This window comes from Populus euphratica, unplaced genomic scaffold (genome assembly GCF_000495115.2).
Source record: "Populus euphratica unplaced genomic scaffold, PopEup_1.0 scaffold13.1, whole genome shotgun sequence".
NCBI lineage: Eukaryota > Viridiplantae > Streptophyta > Magnoliopsida > Malpighiales > Salicaceae > Populus > Populus euphratica.
The window spans coordinates 1,105,950-1,131,904 of record NW_011499872.1 but is presented as its reverse complement, the minus strand read 5'-3'; the positions used below and the strand labels follow the sequence as shown (position 1 = coordinate 1,131,904).

The following is a 25,955-nucleotide window of genomic DNA, read 5'->3' as shown; positions in this document are numbered from 1 at the left end:
GACTGCGATTTGTTTGGTTCTATTACTCTTGCCTATAAAAAAAGGAGGAAGAGATAGAATTGATTACTTCTTAAATTACAGGGACTTAAATGTATATACTTTAAAAAAGATAAAAAAAAAAAAAAAAACTCATAGGCTAACTTGGATTTTTCATTGGATAGTTTTGGATAAGTCTACGAGCGATATATATAAGCTTGTATACACAAGGAATTACTACTAATAATAGACTCTCTAATTTTAAAACTTAGATTATTAGGTTATATATATATATCCAAACTCCCCTTCGAACACATGTAACTCCAATTAGTTTGAGCAAAAGAGCTAAGTTTAAAACTTTAAATACCATACTCAAACTGTTAAATAAATATTTTTGTTGGAGAACGAATTATATTTGAATAAGTTAGACTTATTATGGAGATTTGTTCAACGAGTGGTCACTATTTTATATCAAAATAGCATAGAAATGAAAGTGTTTGTGTATGAAATGGATCAATGATCAAATAATCTAGATTTTTTTTATAGATTATTGTGAATTTTTAATGGCAGTGAAATTGGTGGAAAATCTAAAATCTTAACTTAGAGGTGAAGTTTTTTTTATTTTAAAGATACTTATATCATTAAACCCCAAAATCTGGCGAGATTAGTACATAAGCCGCAAAATATCATATTATGGCAAGATGCCACAAAGAAAACAAAACGCAATCTAAGGGAAATAAAAAAAAAAAAAAAGCTAAAGAACCACATATAGCCCTGCACAGAGAGGACAACAAGGTAATGAAGTTTGTGAGGACTATCAATATCCATCAGAATGAACTCATAGCTAAACTTTTCTTTACAAAACAAAACAGGTATAATCTTAAAAGCATAATAGCAGAAAACACATAAGCAAGGCTATAAGATTGATGGTTAATTCAAAACCATGCAACAAAGTCGCTTGATCTCTGCACTCCTTGTTTAGCCATGCAATCTGCCATGTGATTACTTTCATGAAAGATATGAAAGTAGGTAATTGAGCCAAAATATGTATTCAATTTGTTAACAGAGGAGAAAAGATTGTGGTGCTTCCAGGGACGGTTATGATGCTTATGTATCTAGCTAATAACATTAACAAAATCAGATTCTATAATGAGATATTGATGATGAAGGAGACAATTAGACGTTGATAGTTCAATGGCTTTGACAATAGCCCTCAGCTTAGCAATATTAGAATCTAAAATCCTAACTAGAACAAGAATATACCGAGGAGATGGCCATGATAATTTCGCAGAACATCACCTATTCTAGAGGGGATTGGCTTACCAAGAGAAGATCCATTCGCATTCCATTTAAAGCTATTAATCATAGGAGGAGACCATATATTATTAATTCTGAAAGAATAAGCATTGGATTGCCGAAGCAAGCCATCTACCGATATGATCAGATCTGTAGGGGAGTATGGGAAATCAAAATGGATAGCTTTTAGCCATAGGCAAAGATGGGTGATAATAAGAAAGAATAATGTATCATAGTCAGGTGTCTTCTATTGGAAAATCAGATCATTTCAAAGAAGCCAGAGAGACCATGCCATTGAGAAAAACAACATCAGCTACGCTTTCCTCTGAAAGTTACCACACGCTAGGGAAGTCTACTGAGACCATATATCTGAGAAGATCCTTGGGCAGAACTAAACTAAACCCCACTATTTAATGATTTTGGATCAAATGAGCCAATGCTTATGGCAATGCAGCAGGATATTGTCAACTGACTCTTCCTCCACTAGATATATAGGGCAATTAGATTCTAAACTACCCAAAATACCCCTTTGAACCAACATACACCGGGTGTTGATTCTGTTACTGATAGTCATCCAACAAAAGATCTCTATCTTAGGAGGGACAATACCTTTCCAAATCCCAGCAAAAGAGAAGCCATTATTTATGAAAAGCTTGGAACTTAACAATCCACAAAGAGATTTCATTGAAAATTTTCTTGTTTTATTGTCCTTCCATATTAGTCTATCCTCTTTATCTTTGTCAAAGTGTATAGTCGATAGAACTACATAAAGTTGATCTAGCTGACCAATATTACGCGCCCGTAGTGTTCTTATCTAGGAAAATACCCAAATCTATTCATATCCTTTCTATGTTCCCATCTTATCAATGCTGGCTTCTTTGTTGCTGGATAATTGGAAAAGATTAGGAAAGTGTCGTGCTAAACAATGGTTATTAATCCAAAAATCAAGCCAAAACATACTCTACTTGAGGTGAAGTATAATAATATATCTTTATGTGTAATTCCTTGCAGGTCTAATACCAACACGGAAGCCTATACATCAATTGATGTCACATAAACAAGCTAAAGAGCTCGTCCTACATATAGTTTTTGTTGAAATTAATTCTAGTGAGAAAGAACTGAATTATTTTTTCTTTTCTGTTCTTCATTACAATGGCGAAGAGTCAAATTTCGCAGGTATATAGACTTCCATGAAAATTAACGCTCGGTTTAGAACCAACCACCCACTACGGAAGAACAATATAAAAAATGTTTTGATGGAATGATTTGTTGTATATATTGTTGGAAATGTAAAAGCCATTATTTTTTAAAGTTAATTTTGTTAGAAAATATATTAAAATATTTTAAAAATATCAAATAAATATTATTAATGCTCGGTTTAGAACCAACCACCCAATACGGAAGAACAATATAAAAAATATATGGATGGAATGATTTGTTGAATATATTGCTTGGAAATGTAACAGTCATTATTTTTTAAAGTTAATTTTGTTAGAAAATATATTAAAATTATTTTTTTTATTTTTAAAAATTATTTTTGATATTATTATATTAAAATAATTTGAAAATATCAAATAAATATTAATATAAAAAAATAAATTTTTTTTTTAATTTTTTAATTTTTTTTTAAAATATTTTTAAAATATAAAAACAAATAAGCAGTAAATATTTCAATCATCTTGAATCTCGACATGAAGGAAAAGAAATATACATCAACATGAGAAGTAAACTACAAATTAGTCTCTCTAGCTTTGCATAATCAATTAAATAAATCATCTAGTTTCAAAAGTTAATTAATTTGTTTGTATTAACCATAATTAATCTAATATTTTTTATTCTATTTTTTTATAATAATCAATTAATTTATTAATGAAACATTTATTTAGATAATGGACAAGATAAACACAATGAATTTTTAAAAAAGAAAAACTAAAAAAAAAAGGAAATAGGTCCAATTACAATATATTATCTATTTTTAAAAAAATTCATTTTTTTCTCATCATTTTTTTATATATAATCTGTTTTTTTATATTTCTAAATAAAATATTTTTTTTTTTAAATATGATATGAATGAAAAGGATTAAGTTATAAATAGATTTAAAACACAATAACTAACTAATTAGTTAATTCATTTTACAAAAACGAAAAAGACTGATTTAATTTTATCTATGTCTTTCAACTCTGTATAGCTGGAGAACTTGACAGCATTTTCCGTGGAAATAAAATGACCAATATAGTTATCATCACCAGTGATCAATCTTTAGCCACTATATAAATATCCTTGTTTAGGTAGCTGTAACTATACGCAGACTTCCAGAGACGAAGTACAACTTATTAATCAAATATCAGCTGCATGCAGGCTTTAAATCATGCAGCCCATGAATCTCGCAGAAAACTAGAAGGAGAATGTATAAGCCATACAGATGCTATATCTAGGGATAGGTTTAGTTTTTTTTTTTTTGGTTTGCTTAGGATTTGATTGTTAGTTTAGTTATTGTTCAGAGTCTTTGGATTTATGCGTAAATTAGGGTTAATTCATGCAGTCGCAATGTCCTTGCATGTGTTGTCTGAGAACCATGAGAAGTATGAAAATTAAGTGCTATTTTGTAAATATTTTTTAATTTTGCCAAAATTTTTGGTTTAGTTTGCTAATAAACGAAAATACTCTTAATTCTAGCATTTTTCTGGAATTATCTTTCTCAAAATAGCTCCTTTTCAAAAAAAAAATAATTAGAAAAGTTTTAAAAATAAGAAAACATATAAAATGAATTTTTATCACGTGAGAAAATAATTTTACTTGTAAAAGGTAAAAATTAATGGAATTTATATTTATCTGGTAATTATATCACTAATTTTAATAAAACAATTAAAGATTAAAAAAACTTGTGTATTTAAAAATAAATGAATTAAGCTGTGTTGCTGTTATGAGCACAATCTACTTTATTGATATTTTTTTAAAAAAATAAACATGTATTTTCTAAACAGGACGCAGCTTGCGCATCGAGTAGACTTCATTCAGGTACGTTTTTCCTTCCATTCATACCCTATCTCAATTCTCAACCCTTTCTCTAAGGTTTCCTCGCCTCTCTTTCAGTGTCGAAATAGTTTTCCTGGCTCAAATTTTCACAAGTAACGTAAAGTCAGTGTATATATAATTAAGGCCACCAACAAAAATGATTTCCAGATACAAATTATTAGAGGCTAACGCGAAATTTTGCACCTATGATGAATTTAAAAATTGGATTTACTGTGTCTGCACCAGGTTCAACTTTTCATGCATGTATGCCTGTTATTTTTGCAGTATGTTATCTATTTATTAGATTTATAAGGTATTTAATGAGTCTGAAAATTAATTATATTACATATAAATTGATCCCAATATCTTGAATTATAAAAAAAATTATTAATTCATCAGTAATACATCGAATCGTCAACGTTTAGATATGATTTAGGTTTTTTTTATTGATAATAAAAAGTCCAGTGACAGTATTTTAATCTTTTCATGTGTAAAAAAAAAAAAACCGATGTGATATATAGAAATGCTCTAGTTTGCATTCATAAACATTTTAAATATATTTAGTGGTGGAATACTTTTGCTTCTCTACAAGTATTAATTAAATGCCTCTAAAAAATTATAAAAGTGAGTTTTAAATATTTTTTCCATTAATCTCTAAAACTATCTGGTAACAAGCGTACAGTCTGTGTATATATTTTATCCATTGAGTTTTAGTTTATTTCTCTCGTCCATAGTAAATATAATCTATACCTGAATCAGTATATTCACCATTTCACGCGTCATGACCTTTTCTTGAGCTATGATTGCAAGTGAGCACATTTTTTTACCATGACCACCGGTCTGCCCATCGGGTCACCGTTTAAATTAACTGTGCAGATTTTATACAATTATTCATCGCACATTCACTTAATACATTCACTTAATATGTGTTGAAAAAACAGAGTTTTTTTTTGAAGTATCACGTTAGAAAAAAAAAAAGCAAAATAATACTGTTCAAAACTAAATTAAAAATATAACGAGTCGTAGAATCATTTGATTGGAATGCTCCAACTATAATTTTATTAATTTTTTTAAGTTATATAAAATTTAAAATTTTAAAAATAAATAAATGTTATATTTATTACAGATAAAATAATATTTATTTATTTATAACGGATTCGAACTTGCATAGATTTAATCAAGAATATAAATTTTTATCTCTTAATTGATTTCTTTATTTCAAGATCATGAATACAATTTTTTTTTTCTTTAAATTTGTTATAGTCATTGGGTCCTTGATGCGAAGTCCTTCAATATTTTTTATTTTTTTTTATGAAATGGCCATATTTGTAAATCTTTGTTTCAATTAAAATATATTTTATTATTATTAAGTTTTTCTTGTCAGGGGGTTACTTGTCATTACATAGCCTACTTTTATAATATATATTTTCTATTCAATACTAGTTAAATTTGATGATTTTTTTAATCATGCCAAATAGAATTTGATAAATATTTAATAAATATTATTTATTTTATCTTTATATCGAGACTATTATTTATTTATTTATTTTAAAAAAATAAATATCATCTTTATAACAATTTTTTTAATTAAGTTTTGAACTGCATTATTTTATTTTATTTTACTGATTTAGTTTTTTTATAAAAAAAAAAAAAAAAAAACCTTGAAAAAAAATAGTTTCGCTAACGTGCGGTTCATATTCTGGCATTAATTATATTACTGTTTGTAAAAGCAAAAAATACGATAATCGAGTATCAGTATAAGTAACAGGTTGTCACCACAGATCCAGAATTTTTGGGTAGTAGTGAAACTCTTGCCAACGAAATCACATCCTTCATCGACAGATGAGAAAGATTGGATTTACTTACACGAGTATCTGTGAGATTTAGACACCAACTAGGAGCTGTGGGGTTTTTGCTCATCCAGGTAAAAGGCCTCGTCTATCAACTTGCCCATTTAGGTCGTCTTTGCTTGCAGAGCTCGTGCATTAATTATATGGCTGTATGTAGTAAGAAACGGTTTCAGCTTTCAATTCTGGCATTGGATTTGATGGGGCTGGTTTGAGAGCTAGAGAGAGTAAGCTCTGCTTCTAGCTGCCAAAGATGATGCGGTAAGCCATGCATCCAAGCTGTTCTATGATGGTGATCGATTGTGCTTCTAATTTAATTTAAATTTACTCTGCTCTCGCCTCTCAGTAGTGGAAGTGACCATTTTCTATCGTGTTGTGACATGATGGGGTTAAATCATCCACGTCAAAGGAAATGTCTTGTGGAGTAACAGGTTCATCGGATGATCCATGTATATCTTTTGGTTGCTAACGAAAGAAAATGAAGCCGTCCACCAAACCTCAACTGGTTAGCATCAAAGCAAATAGTTTTCTTCCTTGGATGTGACTAGATTGGTTGATGTACGATGTACCTGTGTTTAGTGTGTTTTTGCTGGTGTGATGCATGTTTTTTTAAGTGTTTTTTCTTAGTAATTTATTAAAATAATATTTTTTAGATTTTTTTATTTTTAAATTTAGAACATTAAAACTATCATAAAACATTAAAAAAATTCAATTTAATATTTTAAACACATTTTAGAAAACACTTAAATGTAGCCAAAATTAACACAGTTCGAAACTCACTTTTAAAGAATAGTTCCCCCACTTAAACGCAATGCGCTCGTTAATATTATCACATGCATCAAGTTCATTCGCATCAATATCCCAATTCTAATACTCACCGCGAAAGAACTTATGTAATGTAATTTATTTACTGTGTGTTTCATACATTGAGCAAAGTTAGAAGGACAAGAGTATTGAACTACACTAACTAGACAAGACAAATAGTTATCATGCCCATTGCTTAAATATATTCTAGATTATTGCTGGTTTGATATTATGTTTTCAACTCTGTTTAGATATTGCAATTAAAAAATGTACTTGTCTTCAAAAAATATTAAATCAATGCTATTTTTAGTAATTTATAATTATTTTAATATGCTAATATAAAAATATTTTTAAAAAATATTTTAATATATTTTTAATAAAAAATATCTTACATTAAAATATCAAACAACTTTTTTTGTTTAAGTTTTGGTATATATGGACCAGAACAAAATAACATGTTATACTAACACAATATCATTATCCCATCTTATCTCATGTACAAAGACATAGAAATAATAATCTAATTATTTGTAAATTATAGAAATAATTAATTTGTTTATGAATTATAAGAAATAATTTTAATTATCTTTATTTTGAAATAATTTTGTATATATAATTTAAAAGTTATTATATTTTTAATGCGCAGACTTTAAGGGTTTTTTTCTTTAATTGTCCCCAGAACCTGTATTCCTATTTGAGTGCACTAATTTTTACATGGCTTTTGGTTATGAGATTAAAATATTGGAAACAAGACAAAAATAAAATTATATTTGATAGTAACGTACATGATAAGATTGTTTCTATATCATATTTGCTATGGTGGACATGATAGAATAAAATATCAAAAATTTGATTATACTCTTGCTCTTAAACTTAAATATTTTAAAAAATAATTAGATTTTTTTTACGTTAGTTTATAATGAGTGTTGAAATTAATAATATTATGTTAACCTTAGTTATAGAATCAAGACTAACTTAACGGGTTGATCTGAGGTCTGAATTGGTCAAAATTTAAAAAAAAAATAAGTGAATAATTTACTTAATTTGACTCGATCAAAAACTCAAATCAACTTGGGATAAAACACATGTCAAAAACTCATTGATTTTTTTAAAAAAAAAGTTAAAATAAAATTAATTTTATTATTTTTTTTAAATAAATTGGATCAACCAGGTTGACCATTCTGACTCATGACCAGATTCTTGCTCTGGGTCAATTATTGAGATGAGTTTTAAAACTATGATGATAGTTAATTTTATCTGTATGTTGACTCATGATCTAGGTCCTACCCCGGTTGATTTCCACATCAGGTTTTAAAATTATAATAGTAAAAACTTTTATCCGAACTTTTTTATTTGAAATATTGGTCTTATCTTGGGTTGATCTCGAGTCAAGTTTTAAAATTATAATAATAACTACTTTTATTTTTATATAGACCTTGGTCAATAGTCAATTATAATCAATATAAAATTGCATTTAAGAATAAATAACTAAAAAATTTTAAATATGAAAATAGGGGAGATATATCAAATCAAGTTAGTATTTTTATTTTTTTTAGAATTCACTTTTTATTCTTATTTTATTTTAATTTAAATAATTATTATTGGTATTTTATTTAACTTGGTCAGATGTGACCTATAAAAGAAAGTGAAATTTTAAAAAATCCAATTGAGAAATTTTTAAAAGTAAATAGATAAGGGTAATAAGTCTAATATTAAATGATGTTTTTTTTAAAACAAAAAACATGATTGGAAAAAATCAAACAAAAAAAACTATTATAATAAATATAATTTTATAAGGAGTAAATAAGAATCCCTCAAATTTTATTTTATTTTTTAATATTAATGTTGATATTAATTATATTTATCATTCGAATGGAAGGGTAGATGGTCTTTTATCTAATGGCAACTTTGGACTCGAAAGTCATTGGGTTGGGTTGCGAAAATGACAGTGTTGCCCGTGGCTGTGGACCACTAGAGAAGTTAAGTATGGGCCTATAACCCTAGAGCTGTCTGAATGAGAGTCTCGAGTGCGGCTCCACCTTTTCTAGGTGGGCCAATGATCTCGATAGAGTCCTAATAATAGACCTTCCAAGAAAAATCAAACAAGGTGGAGAAGAAGTATCGACTATCGAGTTTATATTTTTTATAGGAACACCAAAATGGTCTCAATTTGAAATTCTATAAATACACAGCAAGTATCAGACATTTTTTTTAAAAAAAAAATCTACTCAATTGTCTGTACCAATTCTAATTCCACAGACAAATCTATATCATATTGAAAAGAAGAGAAAAAACATCCGAGCATTCACAATGAGTGCTTGAGGTCAAAACGACAGGATCGACTATAATTTTTTTTATAAACGGAAGAAAAAAAGTAATGAGTACGATAATGCTTTTTCCTCGTCGAAATTGATTTTTTTTTTCTTGAACTGAAACAGGAGATGATGTTCTAGAGTCCTATCATGGTACAACCTATCAATTTATTTATAAATGGCAGTACAAATCACAATTTGCGGTCCCTATAAGAAGGAACTAGACCCAGGATACCACCTGAAGATGCATGGTATCCGATGCCGTCGTACAAGAAATACGAGCTCCGAACCAAAGAATCCGCTACACACTCGTACACCGGACACCATTGCAACGAGTACCCTTTAATCAATGAGGCTAGCCTCATGCAAGGGACAATAATTGAACCCAGCGACAGACAAATGTCACAACCTTTGAAATTTTTAAACTTCTCTTATTATTCCTTCCATGGATCAAGGGCTCCAGCTTTGAGCAAAAAAAATAGCATCATTTCTGGATACTGGGAAACATTGCTGTAAGTTCACGGCTAATTAACATTAATGTAATTGAAACCAGTTACAGAAATTGTTACAACTGCTTCCGTACTTGATTATCAGCAGTGTCAGACAGATATGTTCAAGAAATGCGTTGATATGTGGAGCTTAAAGATGGGTTTGGCATTCCTTGCTAGTCGATGAACCTCAAACAAACAAGTCCCGTGGAAATGATGAGCTCGGTGGAAAAACTAGCTAGGTTCTCCTCGGATTCTTGTTTAAGAGTTTCTATTTACGTTGATGTAGTTATTGAGATGTTGGTTTTGCTACTTTCATTACTTTCTGATAGAATATTGGCAGTGAAGGGAGCATTCACGATAGTATTCTGATAGAATATTGGCAGTATAACGGTGGTGGTGAAGCAGGATGTGGCCATTGCGCTAGCGGTAATTAATTGCGATGGTGGAGATAGGTCGACAGCCAATCCTTCAGCAAACTTTTGATTCTGAAAAAAATGTAAGCAGAATAAGGCCTTGTTTTGTAAATGTCGAATGTTATTATAGTGGCCAGCCCATTGATCCAAGCACAAGAGAACTACTGTAGTCCAGGCCCAATAATACCTGCCTGAGATAGGTAATGAGTTGGGGCATGGGGATAGCAGTTTAGCTCGGCCTCGAAGCCATACAAGGGCCTATCCTTGATGGAGGTGAGCTTCCACTTTCACCTAGACAAATAGACATTAAGGATTGAGGAGCATCAATCCTTGAGCGACTTACAACACAGTGGCTTTGCTAATGAGAGCTACCATGTAAGAATACTTTACTCCACAGGGTAGAAAAAATAGGCAGTTGAAGCATGACCTTATTACACGTATTCAACGGAAAAAATATATGATTTACACTTGAACCAATCAATCATTGCCAGGTGGTTAGGTCATTCACAAGGGACTCCATTTTAATGAGTTGTACAGTTGTTGCCTTGTCTATCAATGTTTAATCCTTTGCCCAGTGCCCGGAGTCATCCACTCTTCAGAAGAGCTGAATTTCTTCTCAGCAGAAATAGGCACAAAGATGCTTGATATGATATTTACTACTTAATAGAATTGGATTTTTGACTTGGTGCTACCCGAGGTCCTGCCTAGCTGCTGCTCCGCAAATTGCTTCACGCAATATACAGGCTAGTGACTCGGAAGGGTTAAGCTTAACTGGTCTGCTGGTTTGAACTTTGAACCCCAACCTTGCCAAATGACACGATGAATTATGTTGCTGCGTAGGAGGGCCACGCCTCCCTCCAAATATTACTTAGCCCCCCTATTAAATTCTACTTACTTCCCTCCCTACCTCTGTCAAAGGAGCAAAACTTCCTTTCCTGTATCAACAACGTGATTATCTGGATTTAATGACACCGCATTCGAAAATTAATCAAAAAATCTGGCCTGTGCAGAAAAAATGCTACTGCTATATCTTTTGCTGATCCCTTACGGAGTAGTTCCCAATTACGTCCCAAATCCCAGTGGACAAGTAAACACACAAGACTTGAGATATGGAACTAATCAAATTCAATGCTAGTGGAATTCCCACCTTTTTATAACCTTAAAACCAGCTCAGACATGGATAATTAATCAATCGAAACATTCATTGATTTCAATCCCACAAAAAAAGAAAAGAAAAGAAAAGAAATACAGTAACACATCCAGCAAAGATACAACATAGCGTGAATGAAGAGGAACCATTATATACAGCAAGAGCGATAGACATCCATCATATGAAAGTTTAAGAACCTAGGAAAGAGAGAGCAAGAATAGAACATGTTTCTAATTACTAGCCTAGCTAGCTACAATCCTGCTAACAAACAAGTAGTTTTCCTTCTAGGGATTGGTAGTTTATCTTCAATCAGAGAAAGATGATGTAATCCACGGATCTCAACATACTACAAGTGTACAAAACAAGTAACGTACGTAATTAAAAAATAAAAGCCACCTCACTTCACAGGTGTTGCACACAGCTAGCTAGCTGGTCAAGCACAAGCTTCCCTTCTTGGTGCAATATTCAGTAAGATTGCTTCAAGATCAGGAGGCTGAAAATATCCTTCCTTTGGAGGGTTCCTTCTTTGCTTCGCATAACAGGGTTTCTTCTTGGGTGGTGGCGGGCACACCAGAGCCGCTGGTATCTGATATTCGCTGCGTCTTGGTGTCCGGCATCCTTCATCAACTTCCATAATGAGTTCAAACAAGATTGAATTCGTAATCGAAGTGAAACTTAGTTTTATTGAGCTGTTTGTGGTCTGAATCCAGAGTCTACTGGTTCGGCTACTGCAGTTTTGGGTAAGCATGCTGCCTGTCCTTTTTTAAGAGGCTAAAACAGCGCGCCAGCTTGCTAAGGAAGGTGTGCTGTTTTAACCTTTTTATTTTTATAGTTTAAAAATATTATTTTAATATACTTTGATGACTTACCAGAGAGCTTTCACGAACCCAAGTCCAAAAAGACACGACTTTTTTCGCTTACATACCATGTCCATATATTTTTTTTCTTGGACCTAAATACGTTACAATGATTCGAAAATCCACAGGAAGGAAGGTAATTACTTTTTTAATTACAAGATCGACTCAACAATTTATATTAATTTGAATTTGACGTATATGGAAACAAATTAAAATATTGTATTGCTTGCATGGAAGCTTCGTGGAAATATGATTTGTTTATTTAAAATGATGATGCGCTCCTTGTTTGTAGAATGTTCAACTTTGTTGGGCGCGGCGCGAGAAGGTTCAAGGATTGGATGGATTTAAATCTGGACCGCACGTTTAGTCTTCTTGTATGCAGCAGGGGCAGAGGTTATGGGCTTGGTAGGCCAAGCAGGTACCTGGGCCCATGAGGTGAGTTTTTTATGGTGGTATAAGGTAGCTTTTAGCTTTTTGTCTAGTTATAAATAAATAATTATATGGTTACCAGATAACTTCTATTTTTTATACCAGATTCCATGCACGCGCGCGAGCTTGTACTTGGGCTAGAATAGTAATTAAGCATCTTGTACTTGGCCCATTTCATGATGGGATTTATTACAGTTTGAATGCCGGTGGCTCCAGCCAGGGTTTCAGAGAAGCTACTATCTCCTTGTTACTATCTCCTTCTGGATATACCGACGCGTCATACAAAAAAAAAAAAATTCTACTAAAATTCTAAAATGCACGCACAGACAAGAAATTTTTTTATCTCAGTTCACGAAAACTTGTTTAAGAACACGTGGTTGTTAAAAATAAGAATACGTCACGTGATCGTTATAAAAAAAAAAAAATGAAGGATCAGGGCCTGTACTTTAAAAGGGGGGCCTACATATAATCGATTTCCCATGCAGATTTATTTTCAAAAAGTTCATATTAGTCCTTGATAGTGTAAGAATTTTGAATCTGACCCCTTTTTTATAGAGATTTGCTCCCTGCATTTTTTTTTTCTAGTTTTCCCATTACCCCATGACATATTTGCTGAAGGATAATTCATTTAGAACAACTGTGCATGAAAGACCATTTGTGTTTTATAATACAATTTTGTTAAAATCCAATATTGCATGGTATGTAATGCTATTTATATAACAATACTTATTTTTTGTTTTTGAGTTTTAAAAATATTTAAAAAAATTAAAGATTTTTTTATTTTTTAGTTGTTTTAACTTGATATTTTTTTATATTTTTATATTATTTTGATATACTGATATTAAAAAAAATATTATTTTGATATATTTTCGAGTAAAAAATAATTTAAAAAAACTGCAACCACGCTTTCAGACACAAGTTATAAAATTTAGATATTTATTTTTTAAAATATTTTTTTATTTAAGAACATATCAAAATTTATATTTTTTAATTTTCAATATCAATATATTAAAATAACAAAAAAAAGAAACTAAAAAAATTAGAAAATTGTAAAAACACTGTTTAAACACAGACACGGGGACAAACAATCTACCATTGTGTAAATAATTCTTGTGGATCATCGGCATTGGAGCTTCTTTCTAGTCAAACAAGTGAGTTTTCGGAGACAAGTTGAATTCGAGTGACATGATGCAGCTAGTTCCAAACCTCGACGGCCTGGATATTAATTACCAGTAAATTAAAAAAGTAGGTTTTTTTATTTATTTATTTGTGCCTCGCCTATTTATGTTTTGGTTTTTTTTTAATCAATATTTTTAAATTTAATATTAAATTTATTTTTTTATTGAATTATCTCACTCTTATTATATGAATTGCAAGTTTAACAAGTTAATAAGGTTGACATGTGTTTTTTTTTTTAATTTTATCATTTGATATTAAGTTAATTGAAAATTAAGTTTTATAATTTATTTTATTTGCTTTTTACTAGATTACTCGTGCCTCATGACTCGAAAATAATGATTAACTGATTAACCTGAGTTGATTCATGTTGTTTTTTTATATTTTTTAATTTTTTAATTTTTAATTTTATTATTCAATTTTTGAGTCATTTGTGAATAAAGCTTTAAATTAATTTGGCATGTTTTATACTAGAATATCCTGGAGTCGTGATTTTAGCATTTCAAACTCGATTGATCTCGGTTAAATCAAGTTATTTTTTTTGTAAGGGTTTATATTGATCTTATAATTCAAGTCGCGAATATGATGGGTTAATTCAATCAACTCATTTTTTTAATTGACTTTTCCTCTATCATCGCCATTTAATACTGTATTTGTTTAATAAATAAATTTCATAATTTCTTTTAATTTCTTTTAATGCATTATCCTGACCTTATAAGTTGGGGGTGATACGTAACAAGTTAACTCATATTAACTTGGCTATTTTTTGTATTATTGTTTTAATTTTAATTTTTACAAATTTTATTGTTGTTCAAAATTGGCATCAAGAATTAAGTTTTATTAATTGTTTTTTATTTGTTCTCTGTGGGCTTATCTTAATTTCATAACTAGAATCAAGAATTTGGTTGGTTAACTTGAGTTAAATCAAATTAGTTATTTTATTTTATTTATATGAGATTATTTCAATCTCACAATCCATGTAACGGGTTTAACAGGTTAACTCGAGTTTTTTTTATATATTTTTTTAAAAAAATTTTTAAAAATTTTATCTTTCAATGTTGGATTAATCGATAACTAAACTTCGTAATTTGTTTTAATTTGTTTAACATGAGGTTATCTCTATATTATAATCCAAGTAACAAGTTTTATAGATTAACTCATGTCGCTTTTTTGAATTCTTCTTTTAATATATATATTTTTAATTTTATTATTTAATATCAGGTTGATTAAGAATTAGACTTTGTAATTATTTTTTATTTGCTTTTTATGAGGTTATCATATTCTCATAATCTAAGTTGTGAATTTGATATGTTACCCCAGGTTGACTCAAATCAATCCTCCATGTTGTTATTTTAATATAAAAAATATAATTTTTATTTTTTTAATCAACCCCTCACCTGTTTTTTTACCAATGCTAGCATTATTTATATGTATTTTTTATATTTTAAAAAATCTGACTCGATACTCGATATATAAAAAGTATATAATCTAGTAGAGACCTAAAGAAACATACAATTATCTCATTTCTTATAAATATAAAATAAAAAGAGGGAGGAGGGGGACAGTTAGCTTCGGCGGCATTTTTTAAACTAGGCATAAAAGCACTCCAAATGTGATTGAAGGGTTACGTTAAAAGTGTGGGTGTGGTTATTTTTTAAATAGTTTTTTATATTAAAATACATATTAATGATATTTTTTTATTTTTTAAAAATTATTTTTAATATTAACATATCAAAATGATTTGAAAACACTAAAAACATATTAATTTGAAATTTATAAAAAAATAATTTTTTTTATTTTTTTTAAAATTACTTTTAAAACATAAAAATAAACAAACCTAAAACCACAATGTACAGAGCCAACACGAGCAAGGATATCAATGCATCGATTACCAGGATGGTTCATAGATATATTAGGTGATGTTCTTATATATAATTGAATTTAATTGTATTTTTTCTAATATCATGTAAAATATAAATCCAATCAATTCAGTAAAAAATCAGATCCAAATGGATGGGATATATTAAATTGGGCTAAAATTATTGTGGATATTACAAAATATTTATACGGTAAACATATTAATCCTCTTGTTATTATAACTATTGAAATTATATAAAACCCTAAAATACGTATACCAAGGTTAATGGTATTATCTATTAAGTGGGAGTTAGATGTTTGAATTTTTCTATACGAAGATTTTATCTTGAGATCAGTGTTTTCTGGATAGATGTATGATTTTTTAACCGGTTCAGGTAATTTTTTCTCCCTACCAAATAGCCATAGCTCATCTCTAGCGAGATGTAACTCCTGAAAAACCACATCAGTCCTCGTCTTTTAGAGAGGAAACCGGTTCTGGTCAAAACCGTGTGGTTTGCCTTCCCAACCAAACCGGTTCATGCCTGCCTGCTGCTTCTTTTTGCTACTTATCATGGACTTAACACAGAAACGGAAAGCATAGAAGAAGCTTAATAAAAAAAAAAAGCATTGTTGCCCCCCCCCCCCCCCCCCCCAAAAAAAAAAAACCACTTGCAGTGCGAGAATAAAAAAATGCCTTTCGTTTCCCAGATAAAAAGACAAACAGATTACAATCTCTACTCTTCAACTACTCCTATAGTAATCGACAATGGTGCCTCCAATTTTCGTATTGGGTAATTACAAAAAGAAAAAAAAACAAAAACCCTAGCTCTTAGCACACCGGATAAATTAATATTAGTATTTTTTTTTAGATTTCTGCTCTGATTTTGTGATTTTGTGGTTGAAACAGATGGGCGGGGGAGAACGATCCTCGAGTTATTTTCCGTAACATTGTTCAAAGACCACGCCACAAAACCACTGGTAAATTACGAATAAACTTCCTTTTTTTCTAGAAATATATATATTTGTAATTTGTTTTTGTTTTTGCTGTTGCTGGTGATGGTGGTGGTGTAGGTGAAACCGTTAGTATTGTTGGGGATCATGATACTACATTGTTGAAGTACTTCGATTGTAGTCGGTCGGGGCCTCGTTCCGCTTTCGATAGCAATGTTGTTTATCAGTTCGAGATTATGGAATATGTAAGCAGCTACTCAGTAGCACTATTTGGGTTGTCGAATTTTATTTACACTAAACAAATTGTTAAATAATATCTCATTTTTTTTTAACCTTTATGGCAAGCACTAGAGAGTTTATTAAAAATCTTACAGGGTAAAGACGCATGGTTTGCTAATTTATTCGTGTAAATATGTCAGGGTTGGGCTTTACTAATAATCAAATGTTTTGTTCTGTAGATTCTTGACTTTGGTTTCGATCGGCTGGGAGCAAATGGATCAGAGGTATAATCAGGAAGTTGTTTGATTTGAGGGATTAATTTTTTTTTAGGCTTCTACAATAAATTGCATGTAGTTTGTGCATTACTCGGTCTGTTTTGAGAAGTATTCCATTCTGCTATAGCTGCCTAAATTCAGGTTGGCAGCAGCTAGTCAAATGTAGTCATCTGTGATTTCTTTGATTCTTATTGGTTGTCAGCACTTTGTTTTTTTTTTTTCTCTTTCTAATCTTAATTATCCACAATGAAATGTGTGGCTTGCATGCGCGATCATGGTTTGGGTGAGGGAATATGTTTGCCATTGATATGGATAGTTTATTAGATACTGTGAATCACTTTTTTTTATCTTCTTTTCTGGTTTTAAGGAGCTAGGGCTGGACTTGATTAGAATCCCTCTCCCTCTTACTATGCAGAGGAGACTGTGGCACTAGTCTAAACACCCATTGGTCACTTTTTTAAGTTGACTTCAATTGAGTTGAGTGCGCCACACCATCCTGAGTCAATTGTGAGAGTTTGAGATGATATCTGAGATGTATAATATAAACTTCACGGCAGAAACATTTGAAATGACTTATTCAGATGTACTTGGTGTTACCACAGTGCATGCATGGCAATTGATGCTGTAGAGTTCTGAGCAATTTATATATGCCTTTTCTGTCAGATTAATCAATGCATTCTCAAGACTGTTTCTTAATTTTTTGTTCATTTGAGCTCAGAACAGATTGATCATCCTGTCCTGATCACAGAATGCATACTCAACCCTGTTCAATCTCGCAGTAAAATGGCGGAGCTGCTTTTTGAAACTTATGGAGTTCCATCTGTAGGTAGGATATAGACTTCTGACTGTCCGTCATTAGAAAACTTTCCAGCTCCTTAAAGGAAATGTTCTTAACTCTCATTCCATGTGCATGACTATTCTAATTAACCTGGATTATTTTTGTTCTTTCATCACAGCATTTGGTGTTGATGCTGCGTTCAGCTATAAGTATAATCAACAGCATGGGATTTGTGACAAAGATGGGCTTGCTATTTGTCCAGGATTTACAACAACACATGTTATTCCGGTATTGCTTAGTTGGAATATATTTGATCATAGTTTATTTGTATTTGCAATTCAAGTACATAAAACAGCTTTGCAAGGTTGCTGGTGCACTGCAGTTATCAATTGTTTAGTCAATAAGTTTTAGCTTGGGATTCTTTTTTAAGTGCCATTTATATGGAGGCTGGCAATTCATATCAAGACTGAATGGTACTGGAAATACAAATCTCTCTCTCTCTCTCTCACACACACACACACGCATGCAGAGACCTACAGTGTTTGCATTGCATTAATATGAGCTGCACATGTTTCTGTTGAAAGATGTATATTTATTTCTAACTGCAGCTGTTTGAGTATTTCTTTACCAGAAACAGTATCACTAAAGATGCTTTGTCAGACACCTTTCCATTCATTGTATCAATGTCCGTTTGAATCCCAAGTATTTCCAGTGTTCTGGTCTCCATGATTCAATCTACCCCCTATTTCTAATTGCTTTAAATTAATGACATAACATGAGGCGTCTCTATTCACAGTTTATTGATGGAGAGCCAGTTTATAAAGGGTGCTCCCGAACTAATATTGGTGGATACCATGTCACCGATTACTTGAAGCAGCTCCTTTCACTTAAATACCCTCATCACATGTGAGTAATGTCCATCTGGACTCTGCTTCAATCTAATCAGTGCAGTTTATAATCCTTTTATGTTATGTTTTCTTTGTGCATGCTATAGGGCTCGGTTTACATGGGAGAAGGTTGAAGACCTGAAGATGGAGCATTGTTATGTTGCAACAGACTATGCTTCAGAAGCTCGATTATTTCAGGCAAACTCATGATACATCATCTCTTGTTTCTTCCTGTTTTCTTTTTTGAGATGGATAGCAGTTAACTTTTGTAGTTATGTGACAGAAAGGGACCAAGGAAGCTGAAGAAAAAACAAGGTGTTGGCAGCTCCCTTGGGTTCCACCACCAGTTGAGGAGCCTCCATCAGAAGAAGAGATTGCCAGAAAGGCAGCTATAAAGGAAAGACAAGGTCAACGGTTGCGAGAAATGGCTGAGGCAAAAAGGTCAACGAGGATAAATGAGCTAGAGAACCAGTTACGTGGCTTGGAATTCCTTTTGCAGCAGCTGGAACAAGTGGAAGAGAGTGAAATTCCATATTTCCTGAAAGATACTGGCTATGTTTCCAGGCAAGAAATAGAAACTGCTCTTGCTAAAGCAACGCAGTCATTACGAAAAGTAAAGGGTGAGCCAAAGGGTGAACAGGCTGAAGTTGAAGAAAAGACTGATGAAAAGTATCCTCTTGTCAATATTCCTGATAACATGCTGACCCAAGATCAGGTATGCCTCTATACCAATTGGTTGATCATATGCTTTTCCGTTGTGAAGTTTCTATCTCTGTTGTTTGTAGAATAGTGGTAAAAAATGACTTCTCATATCATTGTTGTGTCTCATAGTCTTGCAAAAGCAACCTCATGCTTTCAATCTGCTTGATATAAGTGATCACGTTTGTCTTGATGGTTTAGTGATTGTTAGCTTTTCTCCATACATTCACTCTTTGATTGCCTTTCTTTACAGCTAAGAGAAAAGAGAAGACAGATGTTCCTTAAAACCACATCTGATGGACGCCAACGAGCTAAGCAGAAACGTGTGGAAGAGGACCTGGAACGAGAAAGGAAAAATCAGCTAGATGAACAAAAACGCTTGTATGTACCTAGGCTCTTGAATGCTTCTTTTATTTAGATCAGCTTAGCTTTTAAGGAGAAAGTATTTAGGTTTGGGAAATGGGAGAACTGGATCTGGATTCAAACTTAATGCATAGTTTTTATGTACAATTTGCTCACTTAACTGCATGACTAGCACTCTGAATTCCATAAAACCATTTTTTCTTTCACATTTTGTTGATTTTAGTGAAACTAGCTGATTTGTTACCTGCCTATGTACCTTCTCTTGGTATTGATTATTTTGTTCTTTCTTTGTAGAGAGAACCCAGAGCTTTATCTAGGAGAAATGCGTACTAAATACAAAGAACTTTGTGAGAAAGTTGAGCAGCGAAAACGACTCAAGACAAATGGGAACCACTCAAATGGAAATGGTATGTCTGGTGGTGTTGGTCGTGGTGAGAGATTGAATGCTGCCCAAAGAGAAAGGATGCGCCTCTTAACAACAGCAGCTTTTGACCGAGGGAAGGGTGAGGATAATTTCGGTGCCAAAGATGAAGATTGGCAACTTTACAAACTGATGAGCAAAGATAACGATGATGATGATGAGGGGCCAGATGAGGATGAAACAGAGCTTGCCCGTGTATCTTCCAGGCTTCAGGTAAGTTTTATTTAGTCTGGTATATTGACCAGCTGCTTCATTGTTCTTACTTCTCACGTCCTGTTCTTGATGATTCAACTCTTGTATGGGGAATCACATAACTTATTGATTATTGACATGGCAGGAAATAGACCCAACATTTGTTCCCAAGCCAGAATCAGGGCCCTCACAATCAGCTGCTGACATGCCACGGTCTCGTCCTCTTACCAAGGAAGATTTCCAAATTCTGCTCGGGGTTGAAAGGTTCCGATGCCCTGAAATTTTGTTTCACCCCAACTTAGTTGGAATCGACCAGACAGGCCTAGATGAGACGGCTGGGGTCTCAATGAGGAGGCTATCATCCAAGGACCAAGTCTTGGAGGAAAGACTGACCAATTCAATTCTGATGACTGGTGGAAGCTGCCTTTACCCTGGTCTGAGTGAGCGCTTAGAAGCTGGAATCCGAATGATTAGGCCATGTGGGTCACCTATAAAGGTGGTCAGAGCACTTGATCCTGTTCTTGACGCTTGGCGTGGGGCTTCTCTTTATGCTGCTGCAGTTCAATTCCCACAACAGACATTTAGTAGAATGGATTACTTTGAGAAGGGTGAAGATTGGCTTCGCGGATACCAATTTCAATACAACTTATAATCATATTGTCACACTCGTGTACTTGAATCTTCATATGAGATGGCTACAAATAGATCTCAATTGAACAAATTATTGGACCTTGGCAGTTCATGCCATATTTTGTTTCTGCCACTGCTAAACACTGACAACGCTATTGAATTTTTTTTTTAGCTAGTTCTATATTTGCTCTGCCATGAACTCAGTTCTGTTTCAAGTCCCAACTCAGTTCAGTTGTCAACTCAAACCATCATATTATCTCCAGTGGCATTTTTTGCCCAGATTGTCTTCTAGCTCAGCCTTTCAGGGACAAGCAGTTTTTGGTTTTCTATTACGCTTACCGTAGACGCGGACTGGATTCTTTTATCAGTGATAGCAGCATGGCACGGTCAAGCATTCCATCCTAGATCGGTTCGCTTAAAAATTCCAGAGAGGATCAGTGGTTTGGGGGCTTTGGGGCACTGCAGTTTATATTTTGATCTTCAAACGCACCCAGTCTCCTCTCTTGATTTTCATTCTTCCCTTGAAAAAATTGATGACATTATTTACAAGAATAAGATTTTATACTGTTGCAAAGATATCACAAAATTAATATAATTTTAATTTTAATTTTACGCCAAAGATTTATCTCACAATACATTAAATTGATTTAATAACCCAAGGGAGAGGAATTTACTATAGCTTTTTAGTGGATGTTATTGTATCTAGTGTTTTTTAAAATATTTTTGTTTATATTAAAATTTATTTTTTACATCGTCATAAATATTAATTTAAAAAAAATATTTCTAAAATATAAAAACAAATAAATTTTTATGTCAAACAACGGACTACAGATACAGCTCTAATAAAAATGAGCTCGACTCAAGCAACTGACCGTTGGAAGCTTTCACCGTACGCGTTAATAAATAAAAGAACTCCAAAACCCCAAAAAACCCTTTTCTCTACCAACTCCGCTCCTATTCATCCCCTACCCAAATTCGACCGTTGCAAATCTTCTTCCACGGAAACGAACCCTGAAACAAAAACCCTCCATTGAGAAGCCCTCTCTTTCCTTCCTCAGGGAGAGGCCTTTTCAATAATCTTCACCGCTCATCAACAAAATCAAAATCAAAAGACTACCATAGCTCAAGATTATCGAAAACATCAAGCAAATATGGATTCTACACCGAGAAGAAAGAGTGGCCTCAACCTCCCATCTGGGATGAATGAGACTTCTTTAAGACTGGAGACCTTTTCTTCTTCAAGTTCTTTTAGAGGAGTCACATGCATATCATCACCAAGAGCAATATCAAGCTTATCTTCACCCTCAAAAACCTCTTCTTGTAGTGATAGATTCATACCTTGCAGATCATCTTCAAGGCTACAAACTTTTGGACTCATAGAGAAAGGATCTCCTGTTAAAGAAGGAGGCAACGAGGCGTATGCAAGGTTGTTGAAATCTGAGCTTTTTGGGTCTGATTTTGGTTCCTTTTCTTCTCCTGCAGGTGGTCAAGGAGGGCTGGGTAGTCCTAGCAAGAATATGTTGAGGTTCAAGACTGATCATTCAGGCCCTAATTCGCCGTATTCTCCTTCAATCTTGGGACACGATAGTGGGATTTCTAGCGAGTCTTCTACTACTCCTAAGCCACAAAGAAAAGTCCCTAAGACACCCCATAAGGTAAGTAGAGAGTTTTTTTTTATAAAATTTTTCCAGTTTTTGTTTGGCTTTTCAGAGAATCGTGGATAAAGAAGATTGTTTTGAACCCCTTTTGTTTTAATTGGTTTCTATAAAAAATATTGAAGATTCAGTCCAAGAAATGGTAAATCATCGAAGGTTAATTTTGGTACAGGTTTTGGATGCCCCATCACTTCAAGATGACTTTTATTTGAATCTTGTGGATTGGTCCTCACAGAATGTACTCGCAGTTGGGCTGGGAACTTGTGTCTATTTATGGACTGCATCAAATAGTAAAGTAAGTTTGAGATTTAAGGGTGTTAGCATGTTGACAACCCCAGGAATTTACTCAATCCAATGGAAGATTGTCTATTAAGTAATATCTTTAGATGCGAATTTGCTATTTAAAATGGAGCCGACCAAGTGTTTCAACCTTCTTTGTTATCTTGTTCGCAGGTGACCAGGCTGTGTGATTTAGGGCCTAATGACAGTGTATGCTCCGTGCAATGGACCCGGGAACGCTCATACATATCAATTGGCACACATCTTGGTCAAGTTCAGGTAGCTCTAGCAGTCTAATTAGTCCCAAATCCTGCATTATTACGCGATTCATTTTGATTGATGATCTATTGTCGATGCTTTTTATAGGTGTGGGATGGAACACAGTGCAAGAGGGTCCGAACCATGGGCGGGCATCAAACAAGAACAAGTGTCTTGGCCTGGAACTCTAGGACACTAGCATCAGGAAGCAGGGACCGCAACATACTTCAGCATGATCTTCGAGTTTCTAGTGACCATGTTAGCAAACTTATCGGTCACAAATCTGAGGTAGAGTCGACTTGCATAAATGGTTCAGCTCAACAATTCCTGACTTCACACCCCCAAATTATATGGACTAAAATTACTTGCACAAATGGGAGTAAGAAGCCCTTCTAAATTCTTATCACTTTATCCAGGTATGTGGCTTAAAATGGTCTCATGATGACAGAGAACTTGCATCAGGTGGAAATGATAACCAGGTAAAAGATAACTTCATTTTTCTTGCTCACAATACAAATTTGTTTTCATTTCCTCATTACCTAACAAATGTTCTAGTGGTTAGGGCTGTCAGCGTATCAGATTTGTTTAATAAATAGATTCGGATAGAATCTATTTATGAATTCAAATCAAGTTTTCCAATTGTTGATCCCGATCTAGATCCTATCGGATTCGGATATTTGTCTCATTTAAAATCATGCTTTGATGATGTAAAATGAGTTTCAAGCACAGTACATTAATAAAGTATGTTATGATCCTATACAGAATGCTATTTCTTCAAAAAAAAATTTCAAAATATCTCACCAAATGATTCTAATAAAACTTTATATTAAAGGTCAAACCTTATTTAAATTAGGCAAGAAGTACAACAAACCTAAAAGAGAAAATAATAAAAATCCTAATGTTTTTCCAAAAAAAATCAAAATAGATAAAAATTCAGATTGTATCAAGACATAACAAATTAGAAACATAAGCATAATACTAGCAACAACTCATTAATTTTCTCATATGTTTATAGGATTTTCACAGAATTAATTTGAGACTTTAAAAAAGATGAATAAAAAATTATCGTGTGATTATTTAAATTTGCTTATGTTTTAAGAAGATTATATTTATTAGAGATAATATTAATATTAATTTTAGATCGAATTATTATCAGACTGGATCAAGGTAGATCGGCATATGATCTATCTAATAAACGGATTAACTAATTAAGATTATAATCACCCTTGAATCACAAAAATTACATACTAAATCTATTTAATCATATCACTAGCAATTACATACCAGTGGTTAGTCCCTTTTTGTTTGAGTGTGTGTTAATGTGTATCTCATCAAATCAATGTCCTGTTGGTGATCAGCTCTTGGTATGGAACCAGCACTCGCAGCTACCAGTTTTGACATTGACAGAACACACAGCTGCTGTCAAGGCCATTGCTTGGTCACCCCACCAGAGTGGTCTCCTTGCATCTGGAGGTGGAACTGCTGATCGATGTGTTCGCTTTTGGAACACCACCAATGGTCATCAGTTAAACCATGTTGACACAGGGAGCCAGGTTTATTTTTCTCTTCACCCTGCTTCATTTTCACTAGATTATGAAACCAAACTTCATAGAACAAAATTGCAGTTTCCTATAGCCCTCTTCTTACTGATTTTTCACTGGCTGACTGCAGGTCTGCAATCTAGCCTGGAGCAAGAATGTTAATGAACTCGTCAGCACTCATGGGTACTCTCAGAATCAAATCATGGTGTGGAAATATCCATCGTTATCCAAGGTATTAGCTAGAGCTATTAGTTAATTCTTTGTAGTTAATGGGTCTCATAGCTGGTCGCGCTAGTTCAAGATTTGCAAGATTCATCCGGTTAAAAATCCGTTCTCGGTTTGTGGTATAGGTTGCAACTCTAGTTGGTCATAGTATGCGAGTCCTCTATCTTGCCATGTCTCCTGATGGTCAGGTACTGCAATATCTCCTCCATTTCTAAACATTACTTGCAAAAATATATTTCAATTTTGTTTCTTTCTTCATGAGTACACTAGCTATTACAATTTTTGAAATATCGAAAAAATTTGTAACGTCTAAAACTCTGTCCATGCAGACAATAGTAACCGGAGCAGGGGATGAGACGTTGAGGTTTTGGAATGTCTTTCCATCTGTGAAAACGCAGGTAAGCAAGAGTGGTAGCAGAATCCATTTTACAGGTTGTTGTAACCTGCCTGCCTGAATCCGTATCTGCCTGCATCTGTATTAAGCATTTCTCTTTTACCCCGTTTGTGGTTGCAGACACCAGTGAAAGATACAGGACTTTGGTCATTAGGAAGAACCCAGATTCGGTGACAGCACGACGTAAACCTTAAGCTAAATTATATTATATTGTAAATGCATATACTTAAAATCCTGAGGCTGCCACTACGACGTGCAGGAAGGAGTTTGATCCCTTCCTTTTCTGCCCGAGTTTGAACCTTGACTGGTTTGCTAAATTATACTGTTGAGTGCGCACAGGATTTTGTATAGTGTACTTGTTTTTTTCCTACACACCTACATAGATTACAGTGTTGTGACGTCATTCTGAAAAAGAAAAGATCGTATAAAGCAATTCATACAAAGTCTGAATTTTATGGTTTTTTTCTTCCTGTTGTCTCTCATTTTAGTGATTGAAATTGATTACATCAAACTTAATAGCAAAAATGAAGCACTGTCAAGGAAGAAGAAAAGTTTTTATAAGCA

The 25,955-nt window shown here is 32.9% G+C and overlaps 2 protein-coding genes across 3 annotated transcripts; both read left to right on the top strand.

Moving 5' to 3' along the window:
* The first annotated feature begins 16,080 nt into the window (after nucleotides 1–16,080).
* ARP5 (actin-related protein 5) lies at nucleotides 16,081–21,295 on the top strand. Of its 2 annotated transcripts, XM_011028922.1 has the most exons (13): nucleotides 16,081–16,239; nucleotides 16,272–16,415; nucleotides 16,532–16,602; nucleotides 16,696–16,820; nucleotides 17,034–17,078; nucleotides 17,793–17,895; nucleotides 18,026–18,135; nucleotides 18,644–18,753; nucleotides 18,842–18,932; nucleotides 19,018–19,449; nucleotides 19,687–19,814; nucleotides 20,091–20,430; nucleotides 20,555–21,295. In XM_011028922.1, exons 2-13 carry the CDS (start codon nucleotides 16,315–16,317, stop codon nucleotides 21,059–21,061), a joined length of 2,163 nt encoding a protein of 720 aa, XP_011027224.1. In that variant the 5' UTR covers nucleotides 16,081–16,239; nucleotides 16,272–16,314; the 3' UTR covers nucleotides 21,062–21,295. The 2 variants fall into 2 exon arrangements, with proteins under 2 accessions (XP_011027224.1, XP_011027225.1); XM_011028923.1 differs by lacking the exons at nucleotides 16,081–16,239; nucleotides 16,272–16,415; nucleotides 16,532–16,602 and having other exon boundaries at nucleotides 16,804–16,820; nucleotides 17,788–17,895.
* A 619-nt stretch (nucleotides 21,296–21,914) lies between these two features.
* On the top strand, nucleotides 21,915–25,916 carry LOC105127571 (protein FIZZY-RELATED 3-like). Its single transcript, XM_011028921.1, has 10 exons — nucleotides 21,915–22,694; nucleotides 22,867–22,989; nucleotides 23,148–23,252; nucleotides 23,340–23,519; nucleotides 23,648–23,710; nucleotides 24,590–24,784; nucleotides 24,903–25,004; nucleotides 25,123–25,185; nucleotides 25,327–25,395; nucleotides 25,512–25,916. Exons 1-10 carry the CDS (start codon nucleotides 22,191–22,193, stop codon nucleotides 25,563–25,565), a joined length of 1,458 nt encoding a protein of 485 aa, XP_011027223.1. The 5' UTR covers nucleotides 21,915–22,190; the 3' UTR covers nucleotides 25,566–25,916.
* Nucleotides 25,917–25,955: the final 39 nt, after the last annotated feature.

Bases quoted from the DNA above. Each gene is read 5' to 3' on its own strand.
- ARP5 (XM_011028922.1), top strand. From the start codon at position 16,315: ATGCCTTTCGTTTCCCAGATAAAAAGACAAACAGATTACAATCTCTAC. The intron at 16,603-16,695 runs GTAAATTACGAA...GTGGTGGTGTAG, and splicing joins ACCACGCCACAAAACCACTG to GTGAAACCGTTAGTATTGTT. The intron at 18,933-19,017 runs GCAAACTCATGA...GTTATGTGACAG, and splicing joins CAGAAGCTCGATTATTTCAG to AAAGGGACCAAGGAAGCTGA.
- LOC105127571 (XM_011028921.1), top strand. From the start codon at position 22,191: ATGGATTCTACACCGAGAAGAAAGAGTGGCCTCAACCTCCCATCTGGG. The intron at 22,990-23,147 runs GTAAGTTTGAGA...TCTTGTTCGCAG, and splicing joins GGACTGCATCAAATAGTAAA to GTGACCAGGCTGTGTGATTT. The intron at 23,711-24,589 runs GTAAAAGATAAC...GTTGGTGATCAG, and splicing joins CAGGTGGAAATGATAACCAG to CTCTTGGTATGGAACCAGCA.